The 16,016-nt window shown below is 42.7% G+C and overlaps 1 protein-coding gene across 1 annotated transcript in view; it reads right to left on the bottom strand.

Moving 5' to 3' along the window:
- hcn1 (hyperpolarization activated cyclic nucleotide-gated potassium channel 1) overlaps positions 1–16,016 on the bottom strand; it is a gene marked incomplete at both ends in the record, with an annotated part of 70,610 nt that overhangs the window by 25,377 nt on the left and 29,217 nt on the right. The window contains one exon of the mRNA XM_080530178.1: positions 9,451–9,612. Coding sequence (XP_080386304.1) covers positions 9,451–9,612 — 162 coding nt within the window. The remainder of the gene's footprint in view (positions 1–9,450; positions 9,613–16,016) is intronic.

Raw genomic sequence — 16,016 nt, 5'->3', positions numbered from 1 at the left:
AACCAACCCATCCATCGCAGACCATTATGGCAGCAGAGAACCCCCCCCACCCCCAGCATCATGGCACATGCTACTGTACATGCAACTGGTAGGAACAAACCATGAGCAACCCCTCCATGTGCATGTGTGGTTGTGGGTGGTGTGGGGGGAGGGTGGTGGTATGTTACAGCATTACATGAGTGAACATGGAATGATCATGGAAGCGTGATAAATGGTTCTTTAGTCACGACTGAAAGCAAAGAGGTGAGTGCACAAGTTGTTATTAAAGGCCCACGGCAGTCAGTTTTGCTTCCTGTCTTTTATTGAAACGTTAGTGACTTTTGGCACCGTACACTCGATACACATGGTACCTTTATTTTTATTTTTATACCTCACTTTTCTGATAATGAAATCTGTTCAAATATTACTCAAGTTTGCATGGCTAAAGCCAAAGTATGTTAAGCTTACCGCGGCTCCTTATCATGGCTATAATTAGACAGTGAAATCCAGACTAGCTGACATCAAATCCAAAATCATGTGTCAGCACTGTGCTTTATACATCATTAAGAGATACAGTATGAACCTGAAAGCTTTGCTGCTTTTGCATCGCAATGCTTTCAGTAATGAGTGTCATCATCAGTCATCCTCAAGGCATTTTGCTGGAGGCGTATTGGCTTACTCTTCTCCAAAACTAGACAATACCACAGTGCCAAAAAATAAATCGGAAAGGAGTTGGCGGTTTGTGGTTTATGTTCAGTGTAAACAATTAGAGGGCTAGAGACCGATACATAAATCCCAGAGCTAAATCACCCAAGCTATGGTGAAGTACCTCGGAAAGGTGGGGGCTAAGGGAAAGTAGAGGCCATCAATAACCTTCCTGTGCCAGTCTCCTATCGTGAACTGCACCTACTTTTTGGTAATGGCCAGTTGTGACCGTTACTAAACATTTTTTGTGGTAATTAAAAAAAACAAAAAACATTTTGGTTTGGCTGCACCTTTTCCAGTAGTTTAACTATGGCTATTTTGTTTAAAAATGTGTAGATTATTATTTGGTGGTTTTTTTAGAGGGGCTAGAAACTTTGTGCAGCAATTCTGTTTTATGGACGTGAGCTTTTTTGCATGTGAATATTTTAACAGAGCTGTGCGGTCTCACAGAGCGACACATTCATGTTGACAGTTGTATTAATTGAGAGTTTTGTTTTAGTGGTTACTTGTCCAACAAGTAGAAACAAGGGTTTCATGACAAGATCAAGTGTGGTTAGGTGTGCACACTGGTCACCTCGTTAGTCTGCATGGGTTTAAGCTGTGCTGTTTGCCCAGCTGGTGTAATTAGGACCTGCTCAGCTGGGGGGTTATTTAAGACCTGCAGGCCCAGTGCCTCAGGTGGGCTCAAGCTGTTGGCAGGATAACACCTCTGGTGACCTCCTGCTACTCAGAACAAAATAACATCTGCGTGTTGCTTTTCCCTATGTTTGGTTTAGTTTTAAAACAAGATATTTCAGTTACTCCCTGCCCCGTTTTGGGATTTATTTTGGTTTGCACTATTTGTCAAATCTAGTGGGCATCCATGGTGGATGCCTTTTAGGAACCCAATTGTGGGTGCTTTGCAACCTTCAGTAAATTGCCTTTTTCCGGACCCCTTCTGAACCCCTTTCCATTGTTTGATTGTTCGTGTTTTTTTGGTGTGTGTTAGTTCCCTTTATTTTGAGCGACCCCCTTTGAGGTGTTGATATCGGGGAACGTAACATAATCCATGAGTCGGATATCACTGGCAGCGACTGGTAACAAAATACAGTATCAAATCTAACAAGGGAAATGTTATACAGTATGATTGAAGGTTCCAGGTGCAACATTTAGCTGTCTTGTGTGGACGTGATGACGATCGATAGTCCTCGTTCATCCAGATATCATGTCTGCATGTGGCTACGGGCTACGTAGTGATTGATGCTACGGATAGGCCATGAGACTAACAGGCAGCATAACAGCCCTGGAGAGAATTTGGCGATGGAACAACCTGAAGTGACATGGCAAAAAGAATTAAGAAAAGCAAGAAAGAAAATGAAAGTACAGATACTGGCAGTTTCTAGAGGCTTTGATGTTGAACAGTTGTTAATATTCAAATGGTTTATAAACTAACAAAAGAGCTATTGCACATATCAGAGGAGGCTGGTGGAGATAGACATCGGAGGATGGGTTCATTGTTATGCAAGGAATGGAGCCCATTCACAATAGTCCATCAAGCAATAATACATGACAGGCCATGTGTTATTACATTCTTACCATGACTGTGACGTGATAGCCATGATGAAAATGTCATAACACATGGACTCACAGACTGAAGCTCAGCTTCTACCCCAGGGCCATCCAGGCCCTGAACACAGCAAAGACCTAGGTTCTGGGCCCTGGACAGTCTGGACGGATTGATGGCAGCTGCTGGATTGAAAAAATCAGGTGTAGTGCTGAGGCACAAATGTGTACATTTCAAGCCTGCACACTGCGACACTTTAAATGAATGTGCAATAACACTATGTGCAATATGACAACCCTAGTCGTTTTATCTGTACAGTATAGTATAGTGGATAGTGTACATAGCCTTTATTTATGTAAACCAGCTCCTTTCCCTTGTTTTTTTAGTTGTTTTTTTCTTTCCTAGCACCTGGGGAGCCACCCCTCCCAAATTTCGTTGTTTGGTACCTGTACTATAGCAATGACAATAAAGACCATTCATTCATTCATGATTGTTCTTGTACAGCGGGTCACAAGTTTAATTCACAAACCATATATGTTTCAATAAAATGTGTAAGATGTTCTACATTGACTAACACTGGTTGTCAAATGCAATTTGGTAGTGGGGGTAGTGATCGCCTAGCCCAGTGGATAGTGAGTTAGACTGGTAATCAGAAGGTCATGAGTTCAAATCTCACCTGGGAACATCCCCACTAGTGTGCCCTTGAGTAAGGTACTTAGCCCCAAATTGCTCCAGGGAGACTGTCCCTGTAATCTCTAAATTGTAAGTCGCTTTGCATAAAAGTGACTGTTAATTGGTTAAAATGTACATTTATGGTGTTCTCTGATTGTTAGTTCTATTCATATTGACTGCCATGTTAATGTTAATCAAAACTTCCCAAGTGTGGTTGATACTAGTTTCTAGGTACAACGATGACATTTAATAATTTAATAATAATATTAGTAGTAGGAGCAGTAGTAGTAATAGTAGTAGTAGTAGTAGTAGTAGTAGTAGTAGTAGTAGTAGTAGTAGTAGTAGTAGTAGTAGTAGTAGTAGTAGTAGTAGTAGTAGTAGTAGTAGTAGTAGTAGTAGTAGTAGTAGTAGTACAACAAAGTAGTAGACAACAAGAACATAAATATGAAAATGTACTGTAGCTCCAGGATTTAATTGCCTAATCTGCATTTTCCCTCTCCAACTGCACACTGTTTGTGCTACCCATGCTCCATGGCTATAAGAAATGTGATATGTTCATTTTTATTGATCAATTATACAAGATAATCACAATCTGTTCACACTGAGTTGAGCACAAAGGACACCACCGTCTCTGAACAGCACAGCAAGGAAGCAATGGGACCTGCAGGCATCCTTATCAAACCATAAATCAAGCAGATAAGTTTAACAAGGAAAATTCAAAGCAGTATCTCTGGACAGCCAAAATAAACCACCAATAATATGTAGTATGACAGAAAACAAGAGAAACACTGTGCAGAGTCTGTGTTTTGAAAGACACACTGCCAAGTCATTTGCTATTTTCTGGATAAACTGGAACACGTTCTTATTCGTGTACTTTACAAAATATACGAATTGTTAGCCTCGTTCATGTATGGTAGTTTGTTATATATTTCCAGATATATTACAGTTCCACACTGTAACTAAGAACAACTTTGATCTAACTTAAGATAAGCTTTGCTGGGTATACGTCAGCCAGCTGTATAATCGTTGATCTTCAGTAGAATGAGTGCTTCATGAGAGCCGACGCTATCCTCGAGTGAGGTCTGACATGTGACCTGTAGAGATGGCTTCACAACAAGACTGATATTCTTGGGAAATACCTTGAGTACTATTGGAAATTATTAGAAGAGTCTCTGACAACGGTTGTTAATCCTCATACAATAGGCCCTTTCACTAGCTGGAAGGTGTTGCAAAGATAACGAAGTAAACAAACTACCCACTGATTGAAAAAACTACTTAGGATTCAAGTTGCTAAGCTCTGGAAAAGGGAAGTGAAGTGAATTTTGTATCTGCAATTTCCAAAATGCAGATGAGTGTCGGGGGAACACATGCACAGAACACACACATGCACACGCACACACACACGCATACACACACACACACACACACAGTGACTGAACAAACACGTGAGAACAGGACATAGTTATTTGATTAATCTATGAATTCTAAACTGGAGCAGGCTACTGGACGTGAGTCACGACAGAGTAGGAGGAGATGGATGGGGCAATGATGGGCTGGCCAAGGACGAGAGAGGCCAGGGGAGTTTGAGTGATGCCCCCGGGCAGTGTGGATATGCATGGGCTAGCCAGTGTTCTGCAGGAGCATTAATCCTCCCCAACACATCCTCAGCACACACTCGCGATCAAAATTCATATAAGCCTGCATCAGCAGTGCACCTCCCACCTCCACCAGTACACCTCCCACCTCCACCACCACACCACCCACACCCTTTCCCCTCCTCTCCATCTCACCTCCACCCACACAAACACTGCAGTACACTGCGGGACCTGGCATCCATTCACAATGTATTGCTTTGTATTCTTCAACAATACAGAAGAAAACATATCCATTGCCGGGGAATTGATCCACAGAAAAAAAAAAAAAAGAGAACCTATTTCTCACAGAGAGGCACATTTATATGCAGTATAAGTCATGAGGAGGACAGCCACCAGAGTTTTGTTGACAAGTGGGTGTTCTTTCTCCCCATGAGGAGTGGCCAGGCCGGAGGTGTCAGCGGTCAGCACCCAGCGGCCCACCCATCCCCTCCCCACCCCATCCCCCCCCTTCCCTGCTGCCAGTGACGACCACATTATCTTGTCTAGTGATTAAGTAAATGCAGCTCCAAAGAGGAAGGAGCTACTCTCGACCCATTAGTCATGCAGATAATCGGCCTATACTCCGTACAATACCACCACTCAGCAGTATCTACAACCGCACACCGCATCCCCTTCACCCTGTTGGGAGAGGAAGAAAGGGAGCGACGAATCAACAACAAAAAATTGCAATGCGCTCTGTATCTGAGGGAGAGATTAAAATACCCCTCCTCAGGAGAGCAAATGAAAGCAGAGGGACTTTGATGCTGTGGTCTCACTTTCACTGCCAGTCACTTTGATGGGAGTGAGCATGAAATTAAGTATTTATACACCTGCTCAAGAAGTTCTTTTTTTCCCTATCCTCTGAAAGAGAGGAGAAAGTTTCAGACAGCCGGAGTTCAATAAGTGCAGTGGTGGATGCCAGCCATGTGCATCCGTAATGTGCTGAAGTGCATTGTGTGTGTGTGTGTGTGGGGGGGGTTGATAACGCCAAGCAAGCCAATAAAATAAAATAAAATAGACAATAAAAAGTGAGCTATTAGGAAGATTTTCAGTGGGAACACTAATGTGTCCTGAGTGGATGGACAGAAGCACGTCAGAGTGAGTCTGTACTTTTCACTTTGGATCTGTGGGGCTTTCTGTCAGCACGTTCCCACCTTGCCTTGGGTCTACAGAAGACGTACAGTGAGCCAACCAAACAGACACATACTGTAGGGTTAGAGGCAGACTGGGCTTGTGTTGTTCTCACCATGTTACAAGGGAGATATAAACCAAGTACAATGCAGAGGAAATTCATTATTTATAGTATGTACTGTGAAGACGGGTGCCATATTAATCTCAATGTCAAGGTTATTGCTCTTGTCACATTAATCTCTTGTCACATTAATTAATTAATTTAATTACTGTACATGAATTACTGGTTTAATTAGATGAATCGATATTGCCATGTGTACAGTGTGAACAATGACTCATATCTCCTTGCGTGTACAATTTAATCAGACAATATCGGGCCTATTTATTAATTCATATAACTTCAACTGATCCTATCCCTATCTCGTTGGCAAGCACACATATAAATGTGCATAAACGTGTGTTCGGACCCTCTAGGTTCTACAATATGTGCCACACACTCACTAATTGGCACCGCATTGTTAACGATTCAATTTGAATGAAGGATAAAGGACTGTAAACACAGTCAGCTGGGCCAGGGCCATCAAGGCATGGCTGGTGAAGCCTCACACCCACTCCCTGTGGCCCTCCTGGAGCTCACGGAGGCTCACTCTGTACCCAAACAAAAGAATGGCTGGCTAACCACGGCCTCCCCGCTGGGAGCCGCACAGTCCAGAGGGAAAACATGGGCTGCAAACTAGCCTTTTAGTTTAGTTTTCATCTTTTTTTTGTTCCTGTTAACGACTGTACCGTACATGCAGAGAGTTATTGATAATTGTAAATTATGCAGGCTTTGAGTAGAAATGAAAGACAATGAACAAGGCTGAAATATCCTAGCACTGGGGAATTCATCGTTAACATAATTAACGGTAATGATTATAAGCATCTGCATAGCATGTCATTTAAGGAAGATAGGCTACAGGAAATGGAAATAGTACAGTAGCTGTTTTTTTGGGCTAATTTTGCATAAAACCCCTCAACATGGACCAATTGCAACCAACACTCATGAGGGGGTTGACATAATTGCAAGATCATTTCATTTTAATTTAAGAAAGCATTCTCCCAGCCAGGCTGAATAAGCAAGAGCAAGCTCTGGCAACTTTCCCCATCGCCGGACAGAATAAGTGTGCAGATAAGGGAGGGATAGGGAGTTGTGATGCTGAAAAACGGTGACATTTCCACCTCCAGTGTAGTGACTGGGAGCACTGTATGTGCATGTGTATCACAGAGATGCTTGTCTTGAGAAAAAAAAAAGGGCAAGATCTCTGCACCCTGAGGGGACCATTTCCAACTCCTTTCTCATCCTTCTGAACTGAACAAACCACGGGCGTTTGACCTCCCTGCCTTACAGTATATAGCTCAGAGAGGTGTAGGGAGAAAGGTTGGGAGAGAGAGAGAGAGAGAGAGAGAGAGAGAGAGAGAGAGAGAGAGAGAGAGAGAGAGAGAGAGAGAGAATCTACCCCCAAAAGCCATTTTTTTAGCTTTGGAGGGAACATTCATATTGATACGGTCAGCTCATGTTCCAGTCCATCATAACTGCATATTACTGTACACTGGGGCACTGTAGCAGGCGGGGCAGTCACATGGGTACCATGGATGTCATTAACATCTCTACAGTATCTATGGTAAACAGGCCTAAGGCATACCCCTATAGTGTAACTTATTCTTGTGGTTTCCGAGTGTTGCATCTGGCACCAGTATGAGAGCATTGCACTTTACCTCGGCTTGTCTTTGAATTTTTCATAATAATTTCATAAGCACGGGTCTGCATGTGGAGACTGTTATTGATGTATTTTTAATCACATTGGGGAATTAAACTATCTAAGTCTCCACATAAACAGTTTAAATTCTGTGGCACGTACTGTAGAACCCCCGCATCCCCAGGGTTGAGGCAGTAGCTCTTCAGGTGGCTTCTTGCCATCAGAGCAGCTAAATTAAGACAGATCTTCAGCCTGGCCCAACAATGCCACTTGAGAATCAACTCTGAGCAAACATTGCAGCACTTTAAATGGATTCCAGCTCCAGCTCCAACTCCAAATCAGTCTGACAGTAAATCAATTTTCTGAAAAGATCAAGGGAAGCAAAGGGCTAAACTTTGTTTCTTTATGTCAGGACTGCACATATCCTTAGGTGCGATTCAGCTTTAAAACACTATACACATTGTTCTAGTAGTAGTAACACTGTAATTACTCTAGTAACAACATTGCATCACATAGTGAATGAAGCTGTAACTGCACAGTGATGGAGTTGAATGACTATTATATAAATCTCTTTGGGTAGTTCAGACAATGTTTACCAATTGAGAATATATATCATTTATTGTGTGTAAGCCCACAGAGCGCTTCCTCTAACGTCAACTGAGCCCTGTAGAGCATTATACAATACGATGTTGCATAACTGTGTACGGTTCTCTCTTCCATCTGTTATCTAATGCAATGCTAAGCTAAGCTAAAGACCTATGACAAATATGTAATGAAGCACAGAGATTTGCTCCTGCCTATTAAAGTGCATCCCTCCTTTGAGCTTTGCAACGGTTGAAAAACAGTCTAATCTGTGGGGGGGGGGGGGGGTTGAGAGAGAGAGACTGAGAGAGAGAGAAGAGAGAGAGAGAGAGAAAGAGAGTATCTGTCTCTGTCTCTGTCTCTGTCTCTGTCTCTCTCTCTCTCTCTCTCTCTCTCTCTCTCTCTCTCTCTCTCTCTCTCTCTCTCTCTCTCTCTCTCTCTCTCTCTCTCTCTCTCTCTCTCTCTGTGTCCCTCTGGCTTACCATAGGGGTGTCAGAGATCAGGCCCACAGTCATTTGTGGAATAATTTTTTTCAAGGATAAATCAGCTTTGAAATGGGAAGATAACAACTATGTTCTATCAGAAAGCATCGCTTGCATAATGTCTTATTCTTTTCATTGAATCCCTACTGTACAGCCCCATCCCGATTGGAGGACATGAAAAATGTATATTGTATGTCTCTAGTTTACTATTATTTATTGTAATAGACTTGTAATCTTGAAAAAGTGACATTAATCTGAGTTTGACTAGGCTACTGTAACACTGTAATATTGAGCTCTGTGGAAATGAGGCATTGAGTGTAGGTTGAGTATGTACGTATTATGATGCACCGGTGCACACAGCAGTGGACATTTGTTTAGTTGTACTAACAAATATATTTTCTTCCCGGACAGCATCAGGTTGCATTTGGTCCAATGTGGCCCAGGGCCAAAACGAGTGACACCCAGGCTTCCCACAAAAAACGATTGGTGTAAAAACCATCAGAATATTAAAACAAGCGATATTGACTTGAAAGTACTTTTCTGTAGTAAATCTACATTTATTTGTAAACATTGTCTGTAAATGCTCTAAAAACTAGAAATGTACTATACTAGTATTTTATGGCAAAGGAACACTATTGTGTACTAGTTACAAGATAAGACTGTACAAGGCCGAACATAATACACAAACAATTAACAGTGTATGGGATGGATCGATCTAAAACACTTGAGTAAAAGTATAACCTACAGAACTTGAGGTCAACTTCACTGACCCTCAGAGCTATCAAACAATATCAGAGAACTATTTCTAAATACACATATGGACTTGCTGACTGAACTCTTATTGAATTCTATATATGTTGACAGGATGCTCTGTATGTTACAGTAACATACATGGTTACATGGTAACCTACAAAATATGTGAACATTTTCCAAAATGTGAAAGAAAAAAAACAAACAAACAGGACGAAAAAATGTATAATACTTACAACCATACCGTTTAGCGACACCCAGCAATCCGGAGGGAAATCTTGAAGGAGAGGCACCAGGAACTGGAGACAACCGTCCCAGTGACAGAGAAGGAGCATCATCCCTATCAGATTAAATATTCTTACCACTGCACTGGCCAGGTCGTAGGTCATATGGAAGATCTGTCCAGAATGAGAGAACACAGAGAAAACATACTTTAGTCACCAGTATCCCAAGAATCACCTTTTCTTTTTGGGGCAGTCCCACTCATATTTTTATTTTTTATTTTTTTTATTGACAAATACAGTAGAGATTTAGACAGGAAGGATGGGTGAGAGAGAGAGGAGGGATGACATGCAGGATATGTCCCCGGCCGGAATCGAACCCCTGCGGGGACCCCGGCGGTTCCATGGTCAACGCTTAACCCGCTACGCCACCTAAGCGCCCCCAAGAATCACCTTTGATGTGCAGGATGGAGAGTGAGTATGGTGGTTTTTGCCACATTTCACGACCTGTGTAACTCACAGATGTTGAGGCATTCATAATTCAACATGGACACCGTCCAAAGCAAACCAAACAGAGGCAAGCTAAGGTTGATTCTGTGCCCAGTGGAGAGGGGCTTAACAAAATGCAAAGATGGGCATAACCAGCTGTCAACACTTGGAGTATAGCCAGCCAGATGATACAGTTAACATCAACACCCCGTGTCTGGTGAAAAGGTCCTCACGGTACATTTTCAGGTTTTTCTCCAGATTATGAAAGTGCAGATTGTAAGCTTTCAAATGATGTGTCATACACTGAAATCTGAACATTATTGAAGAATATAATATCTTTAATAGCTATGCTTATTTGTATGTTGGTACACCTCAAACCAAATACCGGAGAATCTCGATCTGAATCAAAACACAGGCAAAACAGCTGCTAGTAGCTATCAGCTAAGAAGGAACATCGCTATGAATATCTAACTGCATGTTTAGCACATCACAGCATGCTGATAGAACATCAAACATGCTAAAAACACATAACTACGCATAATTAGATGATCACACACACAGTCATTGCTTTTGAACACGTCCTAAAACGTAAGTTTGTTTACAAGCCACGTGTCACTTACCCAGTAGCCTACAGCGGACGTTAATTGAATCCAATTCACTCCATTCAAGTAGTTAGTGATCCTAAAACTGTTGTTTGTTATATCGAGTGCGACTTGAGAATTGCCGACATGCAGACCTTTTCACCAGACCGTGTCACACTATGCATATTCAACAGAGTTTGTCGAAACTGTTTCGAAAAGCTGAATTTGACATTTCCATTCAAGCTGATTATCATAACATTACTCTATTGGCAATAATTATTTTGTCACGTTACAGTAAGGTTGAAGGCCACTGTACATGCCAAGAACAGTGTGGTGATTCGACATCTCAACAGAGACACTCCACTGGTCATGTTGATCGTGTTGCTTAATCAGTGCGGGCAGTAGGAGAATGCGAGGCAATCTACAGGGTGAGTGAACAGGTTTCATTGAAGACAGAGGATCTCCTCACGCTTCTCTGGGTACTGTCGTATATTTCTGTAGTATGTATGATCTATGTATGAATATGTAGTATGTTTTGAACACACACACATACCAGGGCATGCGGGGACATGATGCCCTCTAACGGTGAGGGTTCTATGGCAACCAGATGACCAACAGGGACCTTTGGGGGTTGGGCAGGGACACACATGCACGCTGGCCCCTCCCCTCTGGAGCGGAACGGGGAGAGGGAGAGAGAGAGCGCGGTCTTCCAGCCCAGGGTCCACGGGGAACAGACGTAATGTATATATCTGCCTGTAACTGATTAAATTGTCTTAAAACTCAATATCTGTTCGTTGATTCATAACCAAAGAGAAAGAAGCAACACATGGCGAGCCAGCCAGGAGTCCAAAAAAGGAAATCTACGTTTGAAAACTTAAGCTGAAGCCACAGCTCTGAAGACGGTAAGCTGTTTAAACCGCTAGGGGCGCGTGTGCAACAGCTGGGTTTTCAAACATTTTCTTTGAGACTAAAACAACCTTCAACTTTAAGGTTTAAAGTAAAGTAACTTGAAACACATCTTTCATAGTCTTTAAGCTGGGGTTGGTGAGAGCCGGATTTTGAAGTCCGTTTTTGTAAATATACGATTAGATTGGTATATTGGTGATATAGGGCTGAATTTGGTAATTCGCTTTTTTATGTTAAGATATTAGTTGTGTAACTAATAGCGGTATTACGGAATATCGTGAGTGTGTGTCTGTGTAAAATTCGGTGAGGTTGTGTTTATGTGTTGGAGTGTGGGTGGACTGGGTAGTCTGTTTTGTATTGTAGCAGTGGAGAACATGTGAGGCTCTTTTGTCTGTTTGAAGGGACGCCATTGTGTGGGCGGCCATTTGCAGTGTACTGTCAGCAGAGCGTAGACGCCATTTGTGTTGTCCTGTGTAAGCGGAGCGATAACACGCACGCTCGGGCACGCGCGCAGACACGCGGACACAAAGAAGCCTAGATATCTCTGTGAAGAGACTGCATTGTAGAATATTTGAATGAGATAAATAATAGTCTAACTGGATTGAAAGATAATCGTGAAGTTGTTGTGTCGTGGAAGATGGCATTATTGTGGAAAAGCAATGTTATGTTGTAAAGATTGATCTGGGAGTCCACGGCGGGTTTCCCCACAGAGAAGGACAAAGACTAGCCCCTCCCTCTCCTCCTTCTTCTCCTGTTGTTCAAACATACAGACACGTTGCGTGTGATTGTTGCATTACATAGATTGTAGTGATTCAAAGATAGAAAGATAGTGAATTGATCATCGGGGGATTTAAAGTAGTTTAAAGATATTTGTCATAGTTTGTTAAAAGTAAAGATAGATTGTGACTTTAGGTTAGATTCAAAGCATATGAGGCAATTTGTGCGTGAGCCTAGACAAGGCTGCTTTCCCTGAGCAGAATCACAGCAGGGTCACAGACCCCAATAAAACGGCCCTGCCTGCTTGCATAGAATGTTGACGAGAGATCTGTAGAGATCACTCATAGATTGATGTTTTTAAATGATTGTTCTATATTAAATTACTTTAATTAATTTAATTAATTACTAATTGGTTGAATTAATTATTCAGATCATTCATTATCTATTTCACAAAACTTTGATCAATTGTTTTGTGATAATCTAATGATAATCATTCCTTTTTTGATATTTTGATAAATAGCTGAATGACTTTACAGGTTTACATCAATGAAGTGTCAATGAATAATTCTAACTAATCATTCATTCCTTTCACTTAACAAGTCGATTTCTTTACAGGTTATAATTAATATTTGTAATTTACATATTTTATTTTAGTTAGGTCATTTCCACAGTGTTTGATTAAGGAATAGCAGAATAGTACATATTTGATAGTTGAGCAGTAAAAGGGTTTTTGTGGATCGGTGAATACTTAGGTGTTGATCAGCCTTTGTGATTTAATAATTGTGTTGACCAGAACTGTAATTAGTATTGAATGAGTAATTAAGTGACACATATTCATAAACAATTAGGAAACACATTTAAGTATAAAGTACTTACACAGAGATTAGATTTAAGTTAATACTGCACTGACATACACAAGAGGCAAATCTGTTATTCTGAGTTGCAGGGTTTTGTGGGGACGGTTAATACAGTTATATTGGACTAGCATTTGTTTAGCAAACAAGACAATAGGAAGGTGGGTTGTAAGAAGCGTACACCTTATCTAATATAGAATATTGTCAGCATATTGAGCAAGTAGAATGGGGTCGAATTCCACGAAGCTGTTAAAAGATATTAGTGAACATCGTGGAATGTTGGCTACGTTATCCCCTATGGCTGTAGTGGAAAAAATGAATCCTCTTGTTAGGGAAATTAGCAAAATGTCTACGAAATGGAATAGCCGTTGGGCATACATTGAACAGCCGTGGCCGAAAGAGGGCAACCTTAATTTACAATTAATTGCAACATTGGAGATACTTATCAATGGGCACAAAGCACATCAAAGAGGAAAGATTAGATCAGAGAAACGCAAGTTAGAGTTAGCTATTTTAGATCTATTTAAGGTAGAGGGACAGAAAATAGCTCAGATGGAACCGGAAAAGAAAAAAGAATTGGCCAGAACACTGGAACAGAAATTGAACATTTCATCCCCAGACCTGTGTCCTGCCCCCAGTCCCCCTCCATATGCTAAGGCACTGGAGGATCATTCCCAGAAGAAGAAGAAGGAGCCAAGGGGAAAAGGGGACGACAGGAGTGACGAGGAAGATGACAGCGAAGATGGCAGTGAAGACTCAAGTGATGACGACAATGCAGATGGAGGCTACAACGCGCAGGTCAGGAAGATGATAGCCACAGCCGAAAGGAAAGGTGGGAGAAGACGCCCGGAGAAAGAGGGAGATTGTCACCGAATGTCATCAAATACATTAAAGAACTGTCCAGTGCTGATTCGGGGTAACAAGATGGAATATCATCCGTGGCATCATACAGATTTGTCTGAAGTGATCGAGAAACTCCCAGTTCTTCAAGAGGGAGGACATTCGTGGACGCGAGAGGTCGACGTGATACTGACAGGAACGCAGGCCGCGATGGGAGACCTGAAAAGACTCTTAGCTTTTATTGCAGGATTGGATACAATGCAGGAAATATTGATGAAGGCAGGACTTCATAGATATATCAATACATCAGTTTATGATCCAGAGCTCTTCGCAGCAAACAGAGGCAGGCTGTGGAAAGCAATCAGAGAGACCTACCCTACTCACATTCACCCAGACAATATCATTGTGAAGCCACTGGGGGGGGATGAGAATCCCAGGGGTTATGTTGCCCGTGTGCACTCTCAATGGAGAAGTGTGACAGGGAAAGACGCTGAAGATAACCCCTTAGAAAAATCCATAATCAGGGAAAAAATACAAGAAGGGCTTCCTACCCCAGTTAAGGATAAGCTAGCAGAAGTGGTGGGGCTACGACACATGAACAAAGCTGTTTATATAGACCACGTAGCTCATCAAGTTGAGTTATATCGAAAGAACATTCAGATACAGAAGGCACGAGACGAAGAATCCCTCAGAATATTGACTCATTTGCAATTGACTGAAAGCGAGAGGAACATAGAGGGAGTGCAGGCTTTAGCCCCACAGCAACAGCCACCTGGAGTGCAGACTGCTACTTACCAGTCCTACTCACAGGGGCCACAAGGGGGGTATCCTGCTACTTACCAGTCCTACCCACAGGGGCCACAAGGGGGGTATCCATACCCACAAGGGCCACCAGGGGTGCAAGCGGTTCCATACCAGATGTACACACAGCCTGGCCAAGGACCACCACCAGGGGGATGGACAGCAGCAGGGAAGGAGATGCTAGAACCATGTCAATGCGACCAGAATGGACATCTAGCCTGTGCCTGCTGCAACAGGCCCCAGGGGGGCGCAGGGGGGAGCCAAGGAGGAGGATATTGGCCCCCTACTACACCTGCTCCAGGAGTGATGAACCCTTACGGAGGCCCAGCAGCTGGCCTATAGGGGTGCCCGGAAGATCCGAGTGGGAGGTGCCAGCTGGTGGTGACAAAGAAGCCTGAAGGCGCCACGCACCTCCCTATGTCTAGAGAATATGTGAAGACAATCGGATTTGAGGGAATTAAACAGCTGATTCCTACAACTGAGCTTGTAGACTTAGAGTACAAGGGACAGAGAGCAACTCTGTCAACACTTGTGTCAGAACACACGCCAACAGGGCTGCTAGGGAGAGATGCTCTATGCCAATTGAACTGTACAGTAAAATGCACACCTGACGGATGTCAGGTGACGATGCCATCCGGTGCTCAGGTTCCATCGACAGCCAGAGTGATTAAGCATAGAACAGACCTACAAGCTTTGCCTTTAAAGGGAGCTGATATAGAATATTGGGTTGATGGGTCTTGTTACGGGGTAGGAGAAACTTTGTGCGCTGGGTATTCCTTAGTTAAAGCACAAAATTCAAAGTTTATTGTAGAACAGGCTGAGGCAGTTCCTCAGCCTTGCTCGGCTCAATTGGCTGAATTGATTGCCCTCACAGAAGCATGCAACTTGGGAACCGGACGGAGAGTGACAGTGTACACCGACTCTGCCTATGCACATAATGTTTGTCATTTTAATGGAGCTGTATGGAGGGGGCGGGGTTTTAAGAGAACTGATGGTACGCCTATACAGCATCACGCACAGATCATGAAGCTGTTACAAGCCATGATGAAGCCAAAGGAATTAGCCATAGTGAAGTGTGCCACACACAGGTCTGACTCATCACATGTCACACAAGGTAACAGGGCTGCAGAGGATGCAGCCAAAGCCATTACAGGAGCAGACAAGGCAGGTAAAGGTCTTCTGGTCACACATGAAAAGCAATTACAGGGCATGGTCACACTTGAGGATTTATTGATGTTACAGAGTAGAGTAACTACGTTAGACAAGAGCGTTTGGCTAGCAAGGGGGGCAAGTCAGGATGACACAGGTCTATGGAGGAATCATGAGGGGTTGGTTGTAGCACCCTCAGATTTATTAGGCATGTTAATACAGGAAGCTCATGGATTAGCACATG

This window comes from Nansenia antarctica, assembly GCF_963989245.1.
Source record: "Nansenia antarctica genome assembly, chromosome: 4".
Taxonomy (NCBI): Eukaryota; Metazoa; Chordata; class Actinopteri; order Argentiniformes; family Microstomatidae; genus Nansenia; species Nansenia antarctica.
This window is presented reverse-complemented; position numbering and strand designations above follow the sequence as displayed.